The sequence below is a fragment of the Sceloporus undulatus genome, chromosome 1, assembly GCF_019175285.1.
Source record: "Sceloporus undulatus isolate JIND9_A2432 ecotype Alabama chromosome 1, SceUnd_v1.1, whole genome shotgun sequence".
Lineage (NCBI taxonomy): Eukaryota > Metazoa > Chordata > Lepidosauria > Squamata > Phrynosomatidae > Sceloporus > Sceloporus undulatus.
Genome location: NC_056522.1, coordinates 363,237,996 through 363,254,203, shown reverse-complemented (window position 1 = coordinate 363,254,203; position 16,208 = coordinate 363,237,996). Strand labels below are relative to the sequence as shown.

The following is a 16,208-nucleotide window of genomic DNA, read 5'->3' as shown; positions in this document are numbered from 1 at the left end:
TGCTGCCCACACTTCACAGTTCCACATCTCTGGTACGTACATTACAAACAAGCTGCTTGATATTTCCCAGTACTGTATGACTTCTAAAATAATTACCAGTAAATGGCAACAAAAATAATTTCTTATAATTTGTTGTTGTGTGTCTTTTATATCACCCAGTTCTTCTGCAATGTCTGGGTTAACAAATGCTTAACACCTTTTACCTCCTACCACCCACATCTGTTCCTTGACAAAAACCAAACCAAAATAATTTAACAATTTGAACTTGTACATACAGGCAGTCATTTGAGACAATAGAACAGCTCTCTCACTAGACTATGCAGAGCATTACACTGTCACAGTAAAATCATATGCATGCCTTATTTATTCTCAATGTGATTTATTATCATAATGGGTAGATACAGGTCCAAACTAGATTGGATTTATATACAAACTATTTCAAATAAAAGTCATCAAAAGAAATATCATTATACCTAATATGAAATATCTGAATTTAAAACAGCTTTTGTATACTTTGCATCAATGGAGGTATTTTTCTGAAGGCTCTGAACTTAGTCAATCAGAATTGGGTTGGGCCGTTGGGGAATGGAAAGATCAGCTTTTCCTCACTACCCAGTACAACGTGTATTGTCATGTTGCAGTTACACTGTCAGACTAAAACCTGGAAAATCCAGCCACAAAAGTTACAGTATCAGATGAATTCAGGCCAGTGGAGAAAAGGCAGGATATAAATATAGCTCTCTTTAAGAAGTGTAATGTGTCATTTTGCCATGAAATATTTCCTTCTGGGGAACATTTTCATCTGTTCTGACAGTATCATTATCATCTACTGATAGGGGCTGAGCAGATGGGCAGGAAAAAATGGGCTGATACTGGTATTTACAAAAGCAGGTGGAACTCCTACTTTCCACACAGCCAGCTCCAAAAGTGGGCCAAACACTAATGAGCTGACTGCGCTACGTGGCATCAAACCACATTGTTCGGTTATTATTTTTTGCATTCAAAGCACAAATGAGCACCATCGCATAAACACTGCCTGTGACTGCCAATTACCTCCCTCTAGTTGCCCAGCTGCCATCCCACTGGACACTCTGTGTGATTGACAACAGAGTTGCACGTGCGATACACCACCTGTTCAGTGCATTGGTGTGCCCAGTGCCACAATGGCAAAGCACACTCATGGAGGCCCACCATGCATGCTCCTTTTCCACTCCTTCTCCCCATGCCCCTTCTGTTGGACTGTCTGGTTTGTGTATGTTGTACTTACATCCACTACATTATTGGTGATATACAGTGATTGTTGTACTTTCGTGTTTTTCCTTTCCTGAATTCCTGCACTAGTGCCTTACTGTTTATATGCACATGCAATTATGTGTCGTGATCTTTTTGATCCAGTGTTTAGCCTTGGAGTCCAGCTTTATGTCATGATCCATCCGATTTCACATTGTACATTGTCTAAGCAGCTTGGCATTAAGTCTCCTATTGAATTGCCCATAGAAAAAAATAATCTTGGACTCACTGGAATCTTCACAATTTGGACTTATTTTGTGCAAAGTTAATGTGTGGTTGTTTTGCACAGAAAACAGCATTTTCTGCATAGAAAATAATTATCCCTGAACAAGAATATTATTTCCAGCACAGAAAATGCTGTTTCCTACACCAAAAATAATGTATTCTCCTGCATACAATTTGCATAGAAAACAATATTTTCTGCACAAGAAAAAGCATTTTTCAGCAGGAGCCACAAGCAATATTATTTCTTCAACAACAAAAAAGATGTTTCCGGCATGGAAAATAGTTTTCTGTACACCCCTCCCCCATATAATAACACCCACTTGTGAATTTTATGCAGAACAAGGACCAAATTGTGAAAACTACATGGTTTTCAAATAAAATGGGCTCTTCTTAACTACAGGGGTTCCATTCCAGATCCACCCACCCCCACAGATGGCAAAAACCATGGGACCTCAAGTCCCACAGTAATCAATGGTGGCACGTTTGCCAGGACTACATGCAAATGTGGCCATTGAAATCAATGGGGCTGCCATCAGCGGATCCTCAAATTCACGGATGTCAAGCCTACAGTTGGGGTAAGCATGTTGTACTATATTGCACTGAGAAGAAAACAGCTAAAATTACTCATTCTTTGCTTTGAAAAGAAACTTGGTGAAGAATTACATCCTTATTGTCACTTTTGTATTTTCCTTGTTGGTGTCCTGTGCTATAGGAAATATCCCATAACACTCTGTAGGCATCAGCCAGGACTAGAAAGTTCTCCAGGATCTGAGACAAAGGTTCTCCTGAGACTTGCTATTTCAGCTCCTCAAATGGAGCCTGGAACATGTGGATCATGATTGAAATAAAGTTGTCTGCAGCCAATATACTTGCATGGAGTTCCTTAACAGAGGTTTTAATTTCAGATGAATTCCTGTCTCTCAATTCCAAATTGTCAGGAACCATCCCTGCATATTTAAAAGGTAATTTCAGAGGACTCTTTAAGAGAGCCACCATATAGTGGCTTAGCATTGGACTACAATTCTGAGGACCAGGATCTGAGTCCCCACTCAGCCATGGAAACTCACTGGGTGACCTTGGGAAATTCACACTCTTTCATCTTCAGAGGAAAGCAAAAGTAAGTCCCTTCAGAACAAAACTTGCCAAGAAATTCTCATGATAGGTTTATCCTAGGACTGCCATAAATCAGAAATGATTTTAAGACAATAACAATGCTGTAAATATATCAAGCATCACTTTGTAATGGTTGTCCAAATGAACTGCAGCCATAATGGGTGACCACCTCAAATGTTCCCTGCTCAGTGCCTACATCTTGAATGTAAACTTTAACTTACCACTTGGTTGATACTAAAACGAACCATTGTGCACATGACTGCTCTGCCAGTGCCATGCTGCATGAAACACTTAGTTTTTACTGAAGTTAAAAGGAATTTAGCCTCAGGCTTCACAGGAAGGACATACAAATACACACACAACCAAACCCATAATCTGTGCAATTCACAGTATAAGTAAGCAGACAAATAAAACAGAGTCCTGTTTATCTATACTACCAATTTGTATATATAAATTAACTTTACATATACTAACTCTTATTTTCTCTAACAGAATAAATAAGTGTTGAAACATACAAGGAAATAATGTTGGTCAGTGGTAGCATTGTATGTGATCTACATATACATTTACCTGGCTGGAAGTGCCTCCTTCTTCTTCAGGCTGGCTCAGAGTAAATTCCTCCATAACAGGCTCACGTGTGTTCATCACCTCCGTCATGCTGCAAAGATTAAAACAAAGTGCCCATTTACTGGAATGTTTGGGGAAAGACTTAATCCAGTTCAGGTCTTTCATAACAACACATTTTAACCATATATACTGGTTTAGAATTTTTGTAGCATCCCTGAATTTTTTTTACATTTGTACTTAGTGATACACAGTATACCTATCTATTGTTTTTTTCTCCTATTTTTGATCAGTTCTTGCGTAAGCCTCCTATTGTGTCTGAATCCCACCAGTAGGACATGAATGCAACTATACCCTCCATCTTGTATTGCCCAGCACTGACTTACAGAGACATTCTGCCTCTGATATTGGATGGAGCTTGTCTGATCCCCTTTAAAATCAAGCAAGTTGGTGGCCATCAATTTGCCACCGGATCATGGCAAATCTCAGTTTAACTGATTATCATGTGAAGGAATAACTTTGCTTTTATCTGTTCTAAATCTTCTACCATTTAACCTCAGAGGATAAACCCCTCGTTTCTAGTAGTATGAGGCTGGGGGAACTCCTTATTCATCATGCACAATTGTTTACACCTCTGTCACATCTCCTCTTACTCACTTTTTTTCCTAAGCTAAAGAACCTCAAACGCTGTTAACTTTTCTTCTCAGACCAGTTGTTCCATCAGTTAGTTTGCACTTTATTGTTCCTTTCCTAGCACTACAATTTCCCCTTTCACAAATGCATTCTTCTACTTCCTTTTTGATTTGCTATCATTAGGGGAAACAAGGTAGAACCAAGAGACCGGCATTTGTTGCTTTTTTTCGAATTTGGGAGTCTTGCTAGGAAATGAACTGAAATCTCCCAGCTATCATGCAACAGCAGGAACCCTCACCCCAGATGGTAAGACAACCACCCCCATTCATCTCTGAAAGCCTCAAGGTGTCCCTCAGTCATCACCAGAATCGCATACGTTTTTGTGTACCCATAGCTGATTTTTTTTTTACTGAAAACTCCACATTCTCTTCTCTCCTCACTTCATCCACACAACCCCATTCACTGCCTTTAGTCTCCCAAGCAACACTATGCATTCATAAGATTCTTCTGTAGGAAAGTCATTTCAATTCCAATGGCAAAATGTTTTCAGTAAGAAGAATTATTGCTGCCATGCCTACTGGGCTGTTCATTGTTTTAATTATATGCATCCAGTTCATCGCCACTGACTCTGTGGAGTATATCATCAGAACTGTTCATTTCTGCATCTCTCTCTCTCTCAATCTGGAACCTGAGCCAGGTCTCCACTCTTCCTGCACTGGCTGATTCCCTCCAACCTCCACAGTGATTCATACAAGCTCAGTGACTCAAGCAGCCGCCCTATGTAGACTTTTCTTTGCGTAAATCCCTTTGAAATCAGTTGAGCTTACTTTAGAGTAGACATTACACACTATTATTCCAGTCCATTCTTTTATTTCAACATTGTTTTTGTTTTTCCACAAAGCTGGGACCCAAAGAGGCTTACAAGATTAAAAAAGAAAACATGTACAGGTTACACTGTTAAAAAAACACACTAATGTACAGTGCAATCATGTGCATAACTACTCAGAAGGAAGACCTACTAACAGCTTGGGACCTGGGAGTCCTGCTTTGCTCTGTAGACCCTCCTCTTGAGCCAAGGTAGGGTGGTAGCTAGCCTTCCTGTGACCCTCTCCCTCTGGGACAGAAAAGACTCATGTGCTGCTGGTGAAACAGGGAGGCCTCTAGAAGGGTGAAGGAGACCAAAGCTGGGAAGAGGTGTTACCTCAGGAGTACCAGAGGTAGTGCCAGGAGCATGGAAGACATTGGCGTGGCTGGGCAGAAACTGGAGATGGGACTGACAGCACCTGACAGCTCCCATTGACTTGTAGCCCCAGAGCACCATATCCCTCAGTCCAGCATACCCATGTGCTGTTGATTTTGTGTGACTCCAAGTCATTTTTTTTTTTTTTTACTTATGGCAACCTTAAACTATCATAGTGTAAAGGGGGGGTTGCCACTGCCATCCTCTGAGGCTGAGAGACTGCAACTTGTCCAAAGGTGTTGCCTAAGAAAACCCAATAAAATTCATGGGGTCACCATAAATCAACATACAACTTGAAGGCATGTGCAGACACAACTGCATATAGCATTACAGACCTAAATATCTACTTGGTAATTACAGGTCTACAGAAAAATGATTGAGATGAACATCCAGATAGGAAAGTTTGAAAACACCCCTCTCTAGCCTGAGACTTTGGAAATCTGCCATCAGTTACAGTAGTACCCCATTCCTAGGGAACCTTTGGTCCTCCAGATATTCGGAGTCTGTTGTTGTTGTTGTTGTTGTGAGGCTACATATTATTTCCAATTTATGGTGACCCTTTGGAATCCTGGGATTTGCAATTTTGTTGTTGTTGTTAGCTGCCTTGATTCATGCCTTGAGTCAACTTTGATTTATGGCAGCCCTGTGAAAGAGATGTCTCCAAACCCCCCTAAACTCTACCTCTCTGCTCTGGAGGCTCTGGAGGCTCAGGCCCATAAGCTCCCTGAGGGTATACTTTGATTGAGATTTCCTCCATGACAGGGGGTTGGACTGGATGGCCCTTGTGGTCTCTTCCAACTCTATGATTCTATGATTCCAGGTTATTGCAGCTACTGTGGCCTCCAGCACTTGCCACCTAAGACAGCTAACACATTCTTCCCAATGACAGGTCCAGTTCTGAGAGCTAGCATCAAAGACATCTGCCTAAAATTGGCCTGCTTTTGCTTGACCTAAGAAATGCTGTAGTGAATCTTGCACCAATTCTATGAGATTATTATTTAAACACCCAAATTAAAAGTGAGCACTGTATCAAATCTTGCCTGCTGCTACACTGCACAATTAATGCAGTTTGACAACACTATGATTGTCTATCCTATGGAATCCTGGGATCTGTAGTCTGTTGTGGCTTCAGAGCATTCTGACAGTGAAGGTTAAATAGCTACAAATTCCAGAATTCTGTATCATTGGGCCATGGCAGCTAAAGCTGTGTCAAATGGCATTAACTGTGCAGTGCAGAAGTTTGGGGGTGGGAGAGATTTGTTTATACCCTCACTGCTCAGCCACACTTATGAGATCTGCTCATAACTTACAAACCAGCTGAAAAACAATGTAAGAATTGATCAAATGCAGAGCTAAGTCTACTTTGCATAGGAAAATAAAGAGGTCTCTGCCTGTCATTGAAAAGATGATAATGTAGATACCAGCTGAACTTCTCTGGAGAGAAAACTCCAAAAATGAGGTGCCACCAACTGAGATGGTTCTCTCTCTCTGGACACCACCTGCTGTGCTTTATCTTGCGTCATGTGGACATCTAGACAAGAGCTTCTAATAATAATAATAATAATAATAATAATAATAATAATAATAATAATAATAATAAATTATTTTATTTATATGTCCCACCTCTTCCAGTGGGGCTACATCATTAAAATAATACAATGCAATTGAACAGTCAATAAAATACTAATATTGAATTATATAATGTCCTTAGTTAGTGTACTATAAGAGCAAACTGAGGTAGAGCCAGGGAATATTCCAAGTAACTTGGTACTGAACTTGAAAGTATTCTAAAGGTCAAAACCAGTCTTTTCAAATGTGCTCAAAAACTGACCTAAAGCCAATGCTGCTAATTAAGTGTTTCTTAAAAGTGAAATCACCTGATGCAATTTTTAAAAAGTCATTTCCACAAACAATGACAATCACTCTATTTCTCTCTGGCAGATTGTGCTGTGGACTGCAGTGTACAGTCCCTTTCATACTACACACTTATAGCACTACACTTCTGTTTTAACTGTCATGACTGCATCCTATGGAATCCTGAAGTTTGTTCTCTGGCTGAGGAATCTAAATGCCTCTCCCTAAACTGCACCATACTAAACAACACCATACTATTAGCAGAAAGCATCACAGATTTGGAACAATTACTAAAGAAAGTCAAAGAAGAAAGTGAAAAAGCAGGCTTAAGCTAAACATAAAGAAAACAAAAACAATAACCACAGGGGATTTACATAAATTAAACCTGCATAATAAGGAAATGGAAATAATTAAAGGTTTCCCATACCTTGGATCAAATGTTGATCAGAACTGAGACTGCAGTCAAGAAATCAGAAGAAGATTAGGAATGGGAAGGGCAGCTGTGAAAGAACTAGACAAAATCCTAAAGTGTAAAGATATACAGATGAACACTAAAGTTAGAATTGTGCAAGCCATGATATTCCATGACGTTGTACAGATATGAGGCTTGGACAGTGAAGAAAGCAAATAGGAAGAAAATTAATTCATTTGAGATGTGGTGCTGGAGAAGAATGAATATTGTGGACAGCCAAAAAGACAAACAATTGAGGTTCTCCAGACCACCTCAAAGGGACAGACTGGAGGCACCCAGTTTTCCTCCAGAGGGACGCCACAGACTCAAACTGTGTGGTGTCTCTTGGGACCAAAAAGAACCCACAAAAACCAGGTTGTTCTTGGTGTGCATCATCAGTACACCATTGGATGTGACGCATCCAGGATGCAAGCGCTGTGCCTGGAGGTGTGGACATGGTGCTGCCATGCTTGCATCATGGCCGTACACCCCGTATGGACGGCACCACGTAAAGATGGCACTGTCCATACGTTCTAGTGTTCCACAGCGTGCAGATGCTGCGTGTTCCGGAACCCTAGAATTGGCCCCAGGCCACTGCAAACCAATGGTCTGTATTGGGTCAATTGGGTCCTAAAAGCCCTGGTAGTGTAGTGGTTAAATGCTGGTACTGCAGCCACAATGCTATAAGTTCACAACGTTGTCAGTTTGATCCTGGAGGACTACAGGGTTCACTCAGCCTTCCATCCTTTTGCAGGGTGATATAATGAGTAACCAGCTTGTTGGGGGCAATTAGCTTACACATTGTAAATGACTTAGGGAGTGCTTAAGTGCACTGATAAGAGATACAGAAATGTATTTGCTATTGCTACTGCTATGGCTAGAACAAATCAAGCCAGAACTCTCCCCGGGGGCCAAGATGACTAAACTGAGACTATCATACTTTGGCCACATCGTGAGAAGGTACAAATCATTAGAAAAGACAATAATGCTGAGGAATAAGGAGGGAAGTAGAAAGAGAGGAAGACGACACACCAGATAGAATCATAGAGTTGGAAGAGACCACACGGGCCATCCAGTCCAACCTCCTGTCATGTAGACAATCTCAATCAAAGCATACCCTCAGGGAGCCCATGGGCCTGAGCCTCGAGGCCCTGGGAAGAGAGATAGAGTCTAGGGCTGGTTGGAGACATCTCATTTACAGGGTCACCATGAATCAAGGTTGACTCAAGGAATGAATCAAGGCAGATAACAACAACAACAAAATTGCAAATCCCAGGATTCCAAAGGGTCACCATAAATTGGAAACAATATGTAGCCTCACAACAACAACAACAACAACAACAACAACAGACTCCAAATATCTGGAGGACCAAAGGTTCCCTAGGAATGGGATGCTACTGTAACTGATGGCAGATTTCCAAAGTCTCAGGCTAGAGAGGGGTGTTTTCAAACATTCCTATCTGAGCTGCTTTTAGGTAGAGATGATGGGGACTGAACCTATGACCTCCTGCATGCAAAGCACGCCCTGTGCTACCAAGGTATGTTTTTTCTCCCATTAGGAGTACTATGCTCCAAAGGAGACTTGATAAACTAGGGAGTCACTAACCTAACACAGCCCAATAGCACTAAATAGTGATTCTCATCCCAGAAATATATGGGTGAGTTCTATCCTATAAACCTCTTGTTTTGCCATGTGCAAAATTTCCACATTTCAGCCAGCTGCCCAGCATCCAAACAGAGAACTCCGGATAATCCAGGAAGATTCAGAGCAAGGGAGAGGTTGTATTTTTAAAAAAGTTTTAAGAGGGGTATATCCTGGGTTTATTGTCCAAACTCCCCGCTGAGGGGACAAGGGGAGGCAGTTTTATTTGGCCCACGTAGATAGGGCTGTAGTGGAATATATCCCTTAAGAAACAGCTTGTGTGGATATGCCCCTTGTTAGACAAACTACTCTGGCTAGAGGGGAGAAGTGGAGAATGCAGCAGCAGATGTCAGAATAAATCAGCTTCTATGCTGATGAAATCAGAACATTCCTCCCCAACCCATCAATTGCATGTTCAGGGGAAATTCTGTGGCACAGGGGTGGCAGGACAGATAGTACTTTATGCCACTACAGAGAAATAACAGAGGACCAGATACATGGCAGATAGCCAGATTTGAGCTGAAATGGATTAAAATTGTTCTCTGACTGCACCCAGAAATGGGACAAGGGGAAGATTGGCAGAAAGCAAGAATAAATAATGCCATCTACAAAATGCAGAAGTGCCTAAATATCTAGGTATCTCCAGAAAAATGCTGCACAGAAATAAAGTACCTGGGGGATAGGGGGAAGAAGAGCTACCCATTCATGTCACTGAGAGATAACAAATGGCTTCAGGGCACATCATGATTTCTTTACAGCTGGCTGTCAATCAATTTAAAATGCCTGATTTCAGAACTGGAGTTAGCGGAAGGCAAGGAATGTGATGTGCTACAGTGAGGGTCAGCCATAAGGTGCCCCTATTAGTCCATGAGGGTGCTGAGAGCTGGTGCAGTAGAAGCTGTTGGACAACTGATAAAAAGGGAAAGAATAGGGGATGTAGAAAGGCAGAAAGCTTAGAAAACAGCCATTTCTGGCTTGCATCATGTCCAGGAAACACAGACTTTTGTAACTCGGTGTGTGCTTCAGTGCAAGACATTGGTGTGAGAATTTAATTGCTTCAGGAGTGGAGAATGTGACATGCATGTTGGCTGCAATAATTAGAGAACTGAATTTCTGTTAAAAAAAATAAAGATTTTAAAACATAGTATTCTACAAACTGAGGTCTTCTTTGCAAGTTGCGTACTGACATCTATTGCAGATTAACTGTAGCTTCTCCATGGTGACATAAAGTCAATGAACACATCCAGAAGAGTATTTTCTTTATCATGTCTGTACACTCTGGGGTGCTAAGGGGAAATCTGATGTAAAAGTGAAGAACCATAAGGAGGACAACTTGATATTTCCCATCCTTAACACCTAGATAACATCCATAAGAAGGACAGACTGAGTTCGTCCGGTCACAATCTTCCCCACCGGGTGATATGTATTGCGATTCTGTTCAAATTACACAATTCATTTTGAATTTTGCAACCGCACATCGATGTGCTATCTCTAAAGAGAGGGGGGGAATGTGGGCACCATCTCCATAAGCAAAAATGCTATCCTCCCAAATGTAGTTTTCCTTCAGTCTCCAAACCTCTAGCATTGCAGAGAATGAGACACTAAAAATCATTCATGTCATTGACTTATATTTGCTGTGTTCACTTCCCTTGTTAAATCTGCCTGCCCCTTTTCTTTGGATGCCTAAACTATATTTCTAAATCCTTAACCAAAGTTTTATATTACTGCTAGAAATTAGGGGACTGGAGAAAAATTTCAATGGTTTTTTAAAAACATTCTTACAGAGGAATGTTTTCACCCCTCCCACCATAACTACACTTCTCAATTAGCTTATATAATTTCCCATAAATTGGGTGTTTTCTTTTGTCTTCTTTTTTGGTGATGCATGCTCTTTTTTTGATAAAGGGCCACTGTACATAATAACTTCCATTATTATTATTGCTATTTTATTCATTTATTTGTTTTTAATTGCTGTCAAGACAACTTCAAATTATGGTGACCCTATAAATGAGAGACCTATAAATCACCCTATTATCAACAACCCTGCACACCCTCACTTTTGCCCAGCAATGGCACTCAAGGCAGCTGACAAATATGAATGGTAGAAACAGAAGCTGGTCCAGAATGCTGCCACTGCTGTTCAGCTGCTCACTAGTCACAGAGTATGTTTCTCCCTTATTGCAACAGCTTCACTGACAATCGGTCTATTTCCAGGCATGAATTAAAGGGCTAGTTAAGACCATAAAGTCTTACACAACCTGAGACCAGATTATTTCAAAGACTGAGATGAGATGACTCAATAGAACAGACAACAATGCTTGGTAAAACTGAAGGCAGTAGAAAAAGAGGAAGGCCACATTATAGATAAAATAGACTCCATCAAGAAAAGCACAGCTCTGAGTTTGCAAGACTCTTAGCAAGGCTCTTAATAACAACATTATTGCTGGAATTCAAAGATATAGCTGTATTAGTCTGCAGAATCAGTATGTGGAGAGATCTTGTAGCATCTTTGAGACTAACTGAAAGAAAAAGGTTAGCAACATAAACTTTCGTAGTCTTAAGTCTACTTCCTCAGATGCATTTAGTATTACTGTTATTGTTGCCTTGGAGGTCTCTCATTCATGGGGTGAATAAGTCCAAATCGGCTTGATGGCAATTAGCAAGAACAATACATCTTCCTAGTGGAACCTGTCTGGTATTCAGTGGTTGGTGACACCCAGTGTAGTATCTCATGGCATCACCCCCATCACTGATCTCCTCTCATACCGCACCATACAGAATCCTTATTTTTAAAAAAATTGTACTAATGTCACTCATAAATCATAACTCCCATATATCACTGAATATACTGCAAAGTCAACAGATGCAACATAAGCAACTAGCAACATTAAAATTATATCTTTAAATTATAAAATCAGACACCTAGCCTAAATGTGCATCATTTCATGTGGTTAAAGTGAAAATTTGGTAAGATGTGATGTATATATATATATATATATATATATATAAAATTAAAATTTAAAAAACCCGCTGAGGCCTCTCCTTTCTCTTCCCACTGAGCCTTGCCCCACTCACATCTCCTCTGCTGAGCTTTAGCATTTTAAAGGGATGCAGGAGAACAGCACAGCTTGTTTCTGCCAAAAGGCAGACATTTGGGGAGCGGTGGTGTCACCCCCACTTAGAGTGCCAGCTGGTGCAGTCTGCATTCCCGCACCCCCCTAGAGGCACTCCTGCTGGGGTTTAAGATCCTTGGAGGGACCTGTCTCTCTGCCCCATCTTCACTGACATCAGGTTTGGAAGAACACATGAGAACAAATAGGAAAAAATGCTGTCTGTATTAATCACAAAGATAAATTCCAATCTCCATTTTATGGCTTAATAATGTACAAATTTCTCCTGATCTTGTTGAAACTAAGCAAGCTTAGTTTTGCTTAGAGATGTTTTCATTTCTTTTAGTACCTTTTATTTTGTTTAGATTCTAATGGCTGTTTCATAATAAAACATTTCTTCTTTTCAATTACCATTTTTTAAATGGTTCTCACATGGACTTCACGGAATTATTGCCAATGCCTAACAGTAGCCATAGCAATGGAAAGCAAGGCAATAAAGAACATTTGACCAAACAAAGGAACCAGTTCTCCTTTTGCAGATGAGTTGTTTACATAAAGCTTTATTGTTCTTCTTCCAGTGAATCTGTGAGACATTTTTTCTTTCTTGCTGTCCTAATTAAGCTTGGATGCCTATTTCATCTGTGATGCTTTGTACGCAAATGCTTCCAGTTTGGGATGGAAGAGAAATTTGTTGGGTTTGCACATCCTTTATACTTCCCAAGACTAATAACGGAACCAACTACAACTTACCTTGGAAATATAAACATTTCCAGTGCTTGCAAAAGCATTTTAGCCAAGAATAGATGTGTAAAGGTAAGCTTGAGTCAATAAGAAAAACATGTACCAAAATTTGCACATTAGGGATAATGAATACAAAGATGTGTGCACTTTGGGAGAAAAATATGCAGAAAAGTATTCACCAATTTCCATGTAGGAAGAAAAAACAATTTCCACAGAGCCTGATATGGAACACAGACAGGATGGAAATGCAGGTGAGATTCTCAGCAATGCCATGAATGACAGATTTTGGCATTGCTAGTTTCAGTTTCAGTCCTTGGCACCATCTCATTAAAAAGGATTTCACATTGCTGGGTTGGTGGAAAACCATCTGACTGAATCCTTGGAGAGGAATTGTTAGCTGGAATAGACAGTACTGGGTAAAATGGGCCAATTGTGTAAAGTGGCTTCATATGGGGTGTGTGTATGTGCCTGCCAATTTATGGTGACCCCATGAATTTCCATGAACCTTATCATTGCAGCCTCTGCCCTTATTATTCAGAAAGAGTTCAAAGTAAAATTACAAGTATGACATCATATTGCAGATGGCAGAAATGGGGAAGGGGCGTATCTTTTTTGCATAACAGACCTGCCCCTGATTCTTGACCACTTTCATCTTTGTGCGTGCATGCATGCACATGTGTCTTCCAGTCGCCTGGCAACTTAAGGCAAACCCAAGAGTTTCATAGGATTTTTATAGAATCACAGAATAATAAGAGTTGGAAGAGACCACAAGGACCATCCAGTCCAACCCCCTGCCATGCAAGAAATCTCAATCAAAGCATACCCAACAGATGGCCATCCAGCCTCTGTTTAAAGACCTCTAAGGAAGGAGACTCCACTACACTCCAAGGGAATTAAAGATGCCTTTCGGGCATCTTGGGTGTGTGGCATTTACATGCTCCACACTCCCAAACCACTTGGAAGCTGGGCGGCTGCCCAAACTGGGTGGCTTCAAGACACTCCTACGGCATGCCATTTACATGTCACATGCTGCTGGAGCATCTTGAAGCCACTCTGAGGCTGCAGCAGGGCTGGGAAAGGTGCTTCTTTCCCAGCCCAAATAGGAGCAGATATTTTCCTCCCCTAAGTGGGTCAAGTTCAAGGGAGATTGGGGCTGCAGTATGTGTTTGCTATGGCCCCAATCTATCTTCAGTGGTGGCAGCTTCAAGCCACTCATTCTTGCCAGTCTGTTCCCACTCATCATTTCCAAAATCAGGCATGATCAGGGGTGATGAGGGTAATATGGTGGCACAATATGGTACAGTGGTATGTATCGTATGCTATCAATTAATACACAACCCAATAACTTGTTTCCAGTATGCCCAATAGGCTTCTTTGCACAAAAGTTTACATAAAGAAGCTGACACATGAGAAGTATGACGATTCTCTATGGGAATCATAGAGTTGGAAGGGATCCCATTGGCCATTGTCCAATCCCACTCCCTGCTCAGTGCACGAAATCCACTAAAGCTTCTTCACCAGGCAGTTGCCTAGCTTCTTTTTGAAGATGTCCAGAGAAAGAGACTTCTCTTTAAGTAATTTGTTCCATTGTTGAACAAGTTTAACCATCAAGAAGTACCTTCTCCTGTGAAATCAAAATCTACCCTCTTGTAACTTAAAACCATTAGAACTAGTTCTACACACTATGGCAGCAGAGAACAAATCTGTTCCCTCCTCTCTGTGATAGCCCTTTAAAGAGTGCAATCATGTCACCCCTCAGTCTTCTCTTTACCAGGTTGAACATGATCATGACAACAACTCTGCTTCTTCTTCTAGATGCATCCCTTCAACCAAGATATGTAGCATTCATTCTGGAAGTGCAATTGTCAGAGATACTTTTAGCATTTCTCCATCTGTGACTAGCAGACATGGATGCCTGGAGTTCATTCTGCCGCTGAGTCAGGGGGCACTCTTTCTTTCCCACATACAGCATCTAGGATTGCAACTGAGAGCAAATCCTCTTTGAGAGCAGTGCAGCCTCTCAGGGGGTCATAAAATCTGAATTTGAGATGAAAATGCGCACACATATCAACTCTTTTGATCTTTTGAGCAAAAACAGGAAGATGAGGCTGAGCACATGATACCAGCCGCAGCATCCTGGCTGGGACAAATAAGGGAAAGAAGATGGTATAATGAATACCACATTTACCTTCTAAGCACATGAATGGCTGTTGTCTCCAGAAAAACCTGTGCTTGCTGGCAATGTTCGTGTTGGGGAGGAAGTGTTGGGCAAATTGCGTCAAACACACAAGGTATCTGAAAGAGACAACATTGGAGTGAATCAGAGGATACAGAGAACAGTGGGAAGATGGGTGGTTATGATGAACTTGACAGAAAGAGAGAGGAAGAAAGAGCAAAGGAAGTCCTGTGTCGGAAGTCTCATCAATTTCTAGTGCCAAATAACAAACCCAACACTGATTCCTGAGCTGTGGCATCACTGGCGTTCATGTCATCTGGTGCAGTAACTCCTAGTGTCACCTCTACCACTGACCTCCTTCCATACCACACCATACAGAATCCTTAGTGATCTATTTTGTACTAATGCGCTAATGTTACTCTAAAATCCTAATTCCCTTATACAGTATATAACTGAATGTAATATGGCATAAATAACTAGCAAATTTAAAGTTGTACCTTTAAATTACCATATCAGAAGCACAGACTAAATGTATTTACATTTATGTAGTTTCATGTGGTTAAAGTGAACATTTGGTGAGATGTGATGTTTTTAAAGCAAAATTTAAATTTTTCTCAAAAGAACTAGTTCAAAAGAACTGAGGCTTTTCTCTGCTCACTGATCCTTGTCCCATTCATGACCTCTTCTGCAGAGCTCCAGGGTTTTAAAGGGCGAATGCCACAACCCATTTCTGTCAAAAGGCAAACATTTGGGGAGCAGTGGTATCACCCCAACTTAGGGGGTTACCCGGTGAGGCCCACCCCTCGAGTGATGCATTGTTCCTGAGGAAGGAGAATGCAATTCGATTCTTCTGTGAAAATACTAGGGGTATTAGGATCTTAAACCCACCCAAAGCCTGTTGGTTCCCTTGACACTCCTTTCATAACAAGGAAACCTAACATTACTTCATCTCTCCAAAGTCTTATCCTGAGCAACTCTGAGTGATGTGTGGTAATCTAAACCAAGGGTTATTATTGTTGTTGTGTGCCTTCAAGCTGTTTCTGACTTATGGCAACCCTATCGTGGAGTTTTCTTGGCAAATTTCTTTAGAGGGGGTTGGCATTGCCTTCCTCTGAGGCTGAAAGAGTATACTATCCTGCAGTTCAGCCAACTGTTCTTCACATGGGTGT

General features: G+C 41.0%; 1 protein-coding gene across 2 annotated transcripts in view; it reads right to left on the bottom strand.

The window, feature by feature from the left end:
- Positions 1–16,208, bottom strand: part of LBHD2 (LBH domain containing 2) — an 80,082-nt gene that overhangs the window by 23,640 nt on the left and 40,234 nt on the right. Inside the window, exons 2-3 of one of the 2 annotated variants that reach the window (XM_042441767.1) lie at positions 15,052–15,158; positions 3,199–3,286 (exon numbers count right to left, since the gene is read on the bottom strand). In XM_042441767.1, coding sequence (XP_042297701.1) covers positions 3,199–3,285 — 87 coding nt within the window. In that variant the 5' untranslated portion in view covers position 3,286; positions 15,052–15,158. The remainder of the gene's footprint in view (positions 1–3,198; positions 3,287–15,051; positions 15,159–16,208) is intronic. The other variant, XM_042441776.1, reaches the window with a different exon arrangement.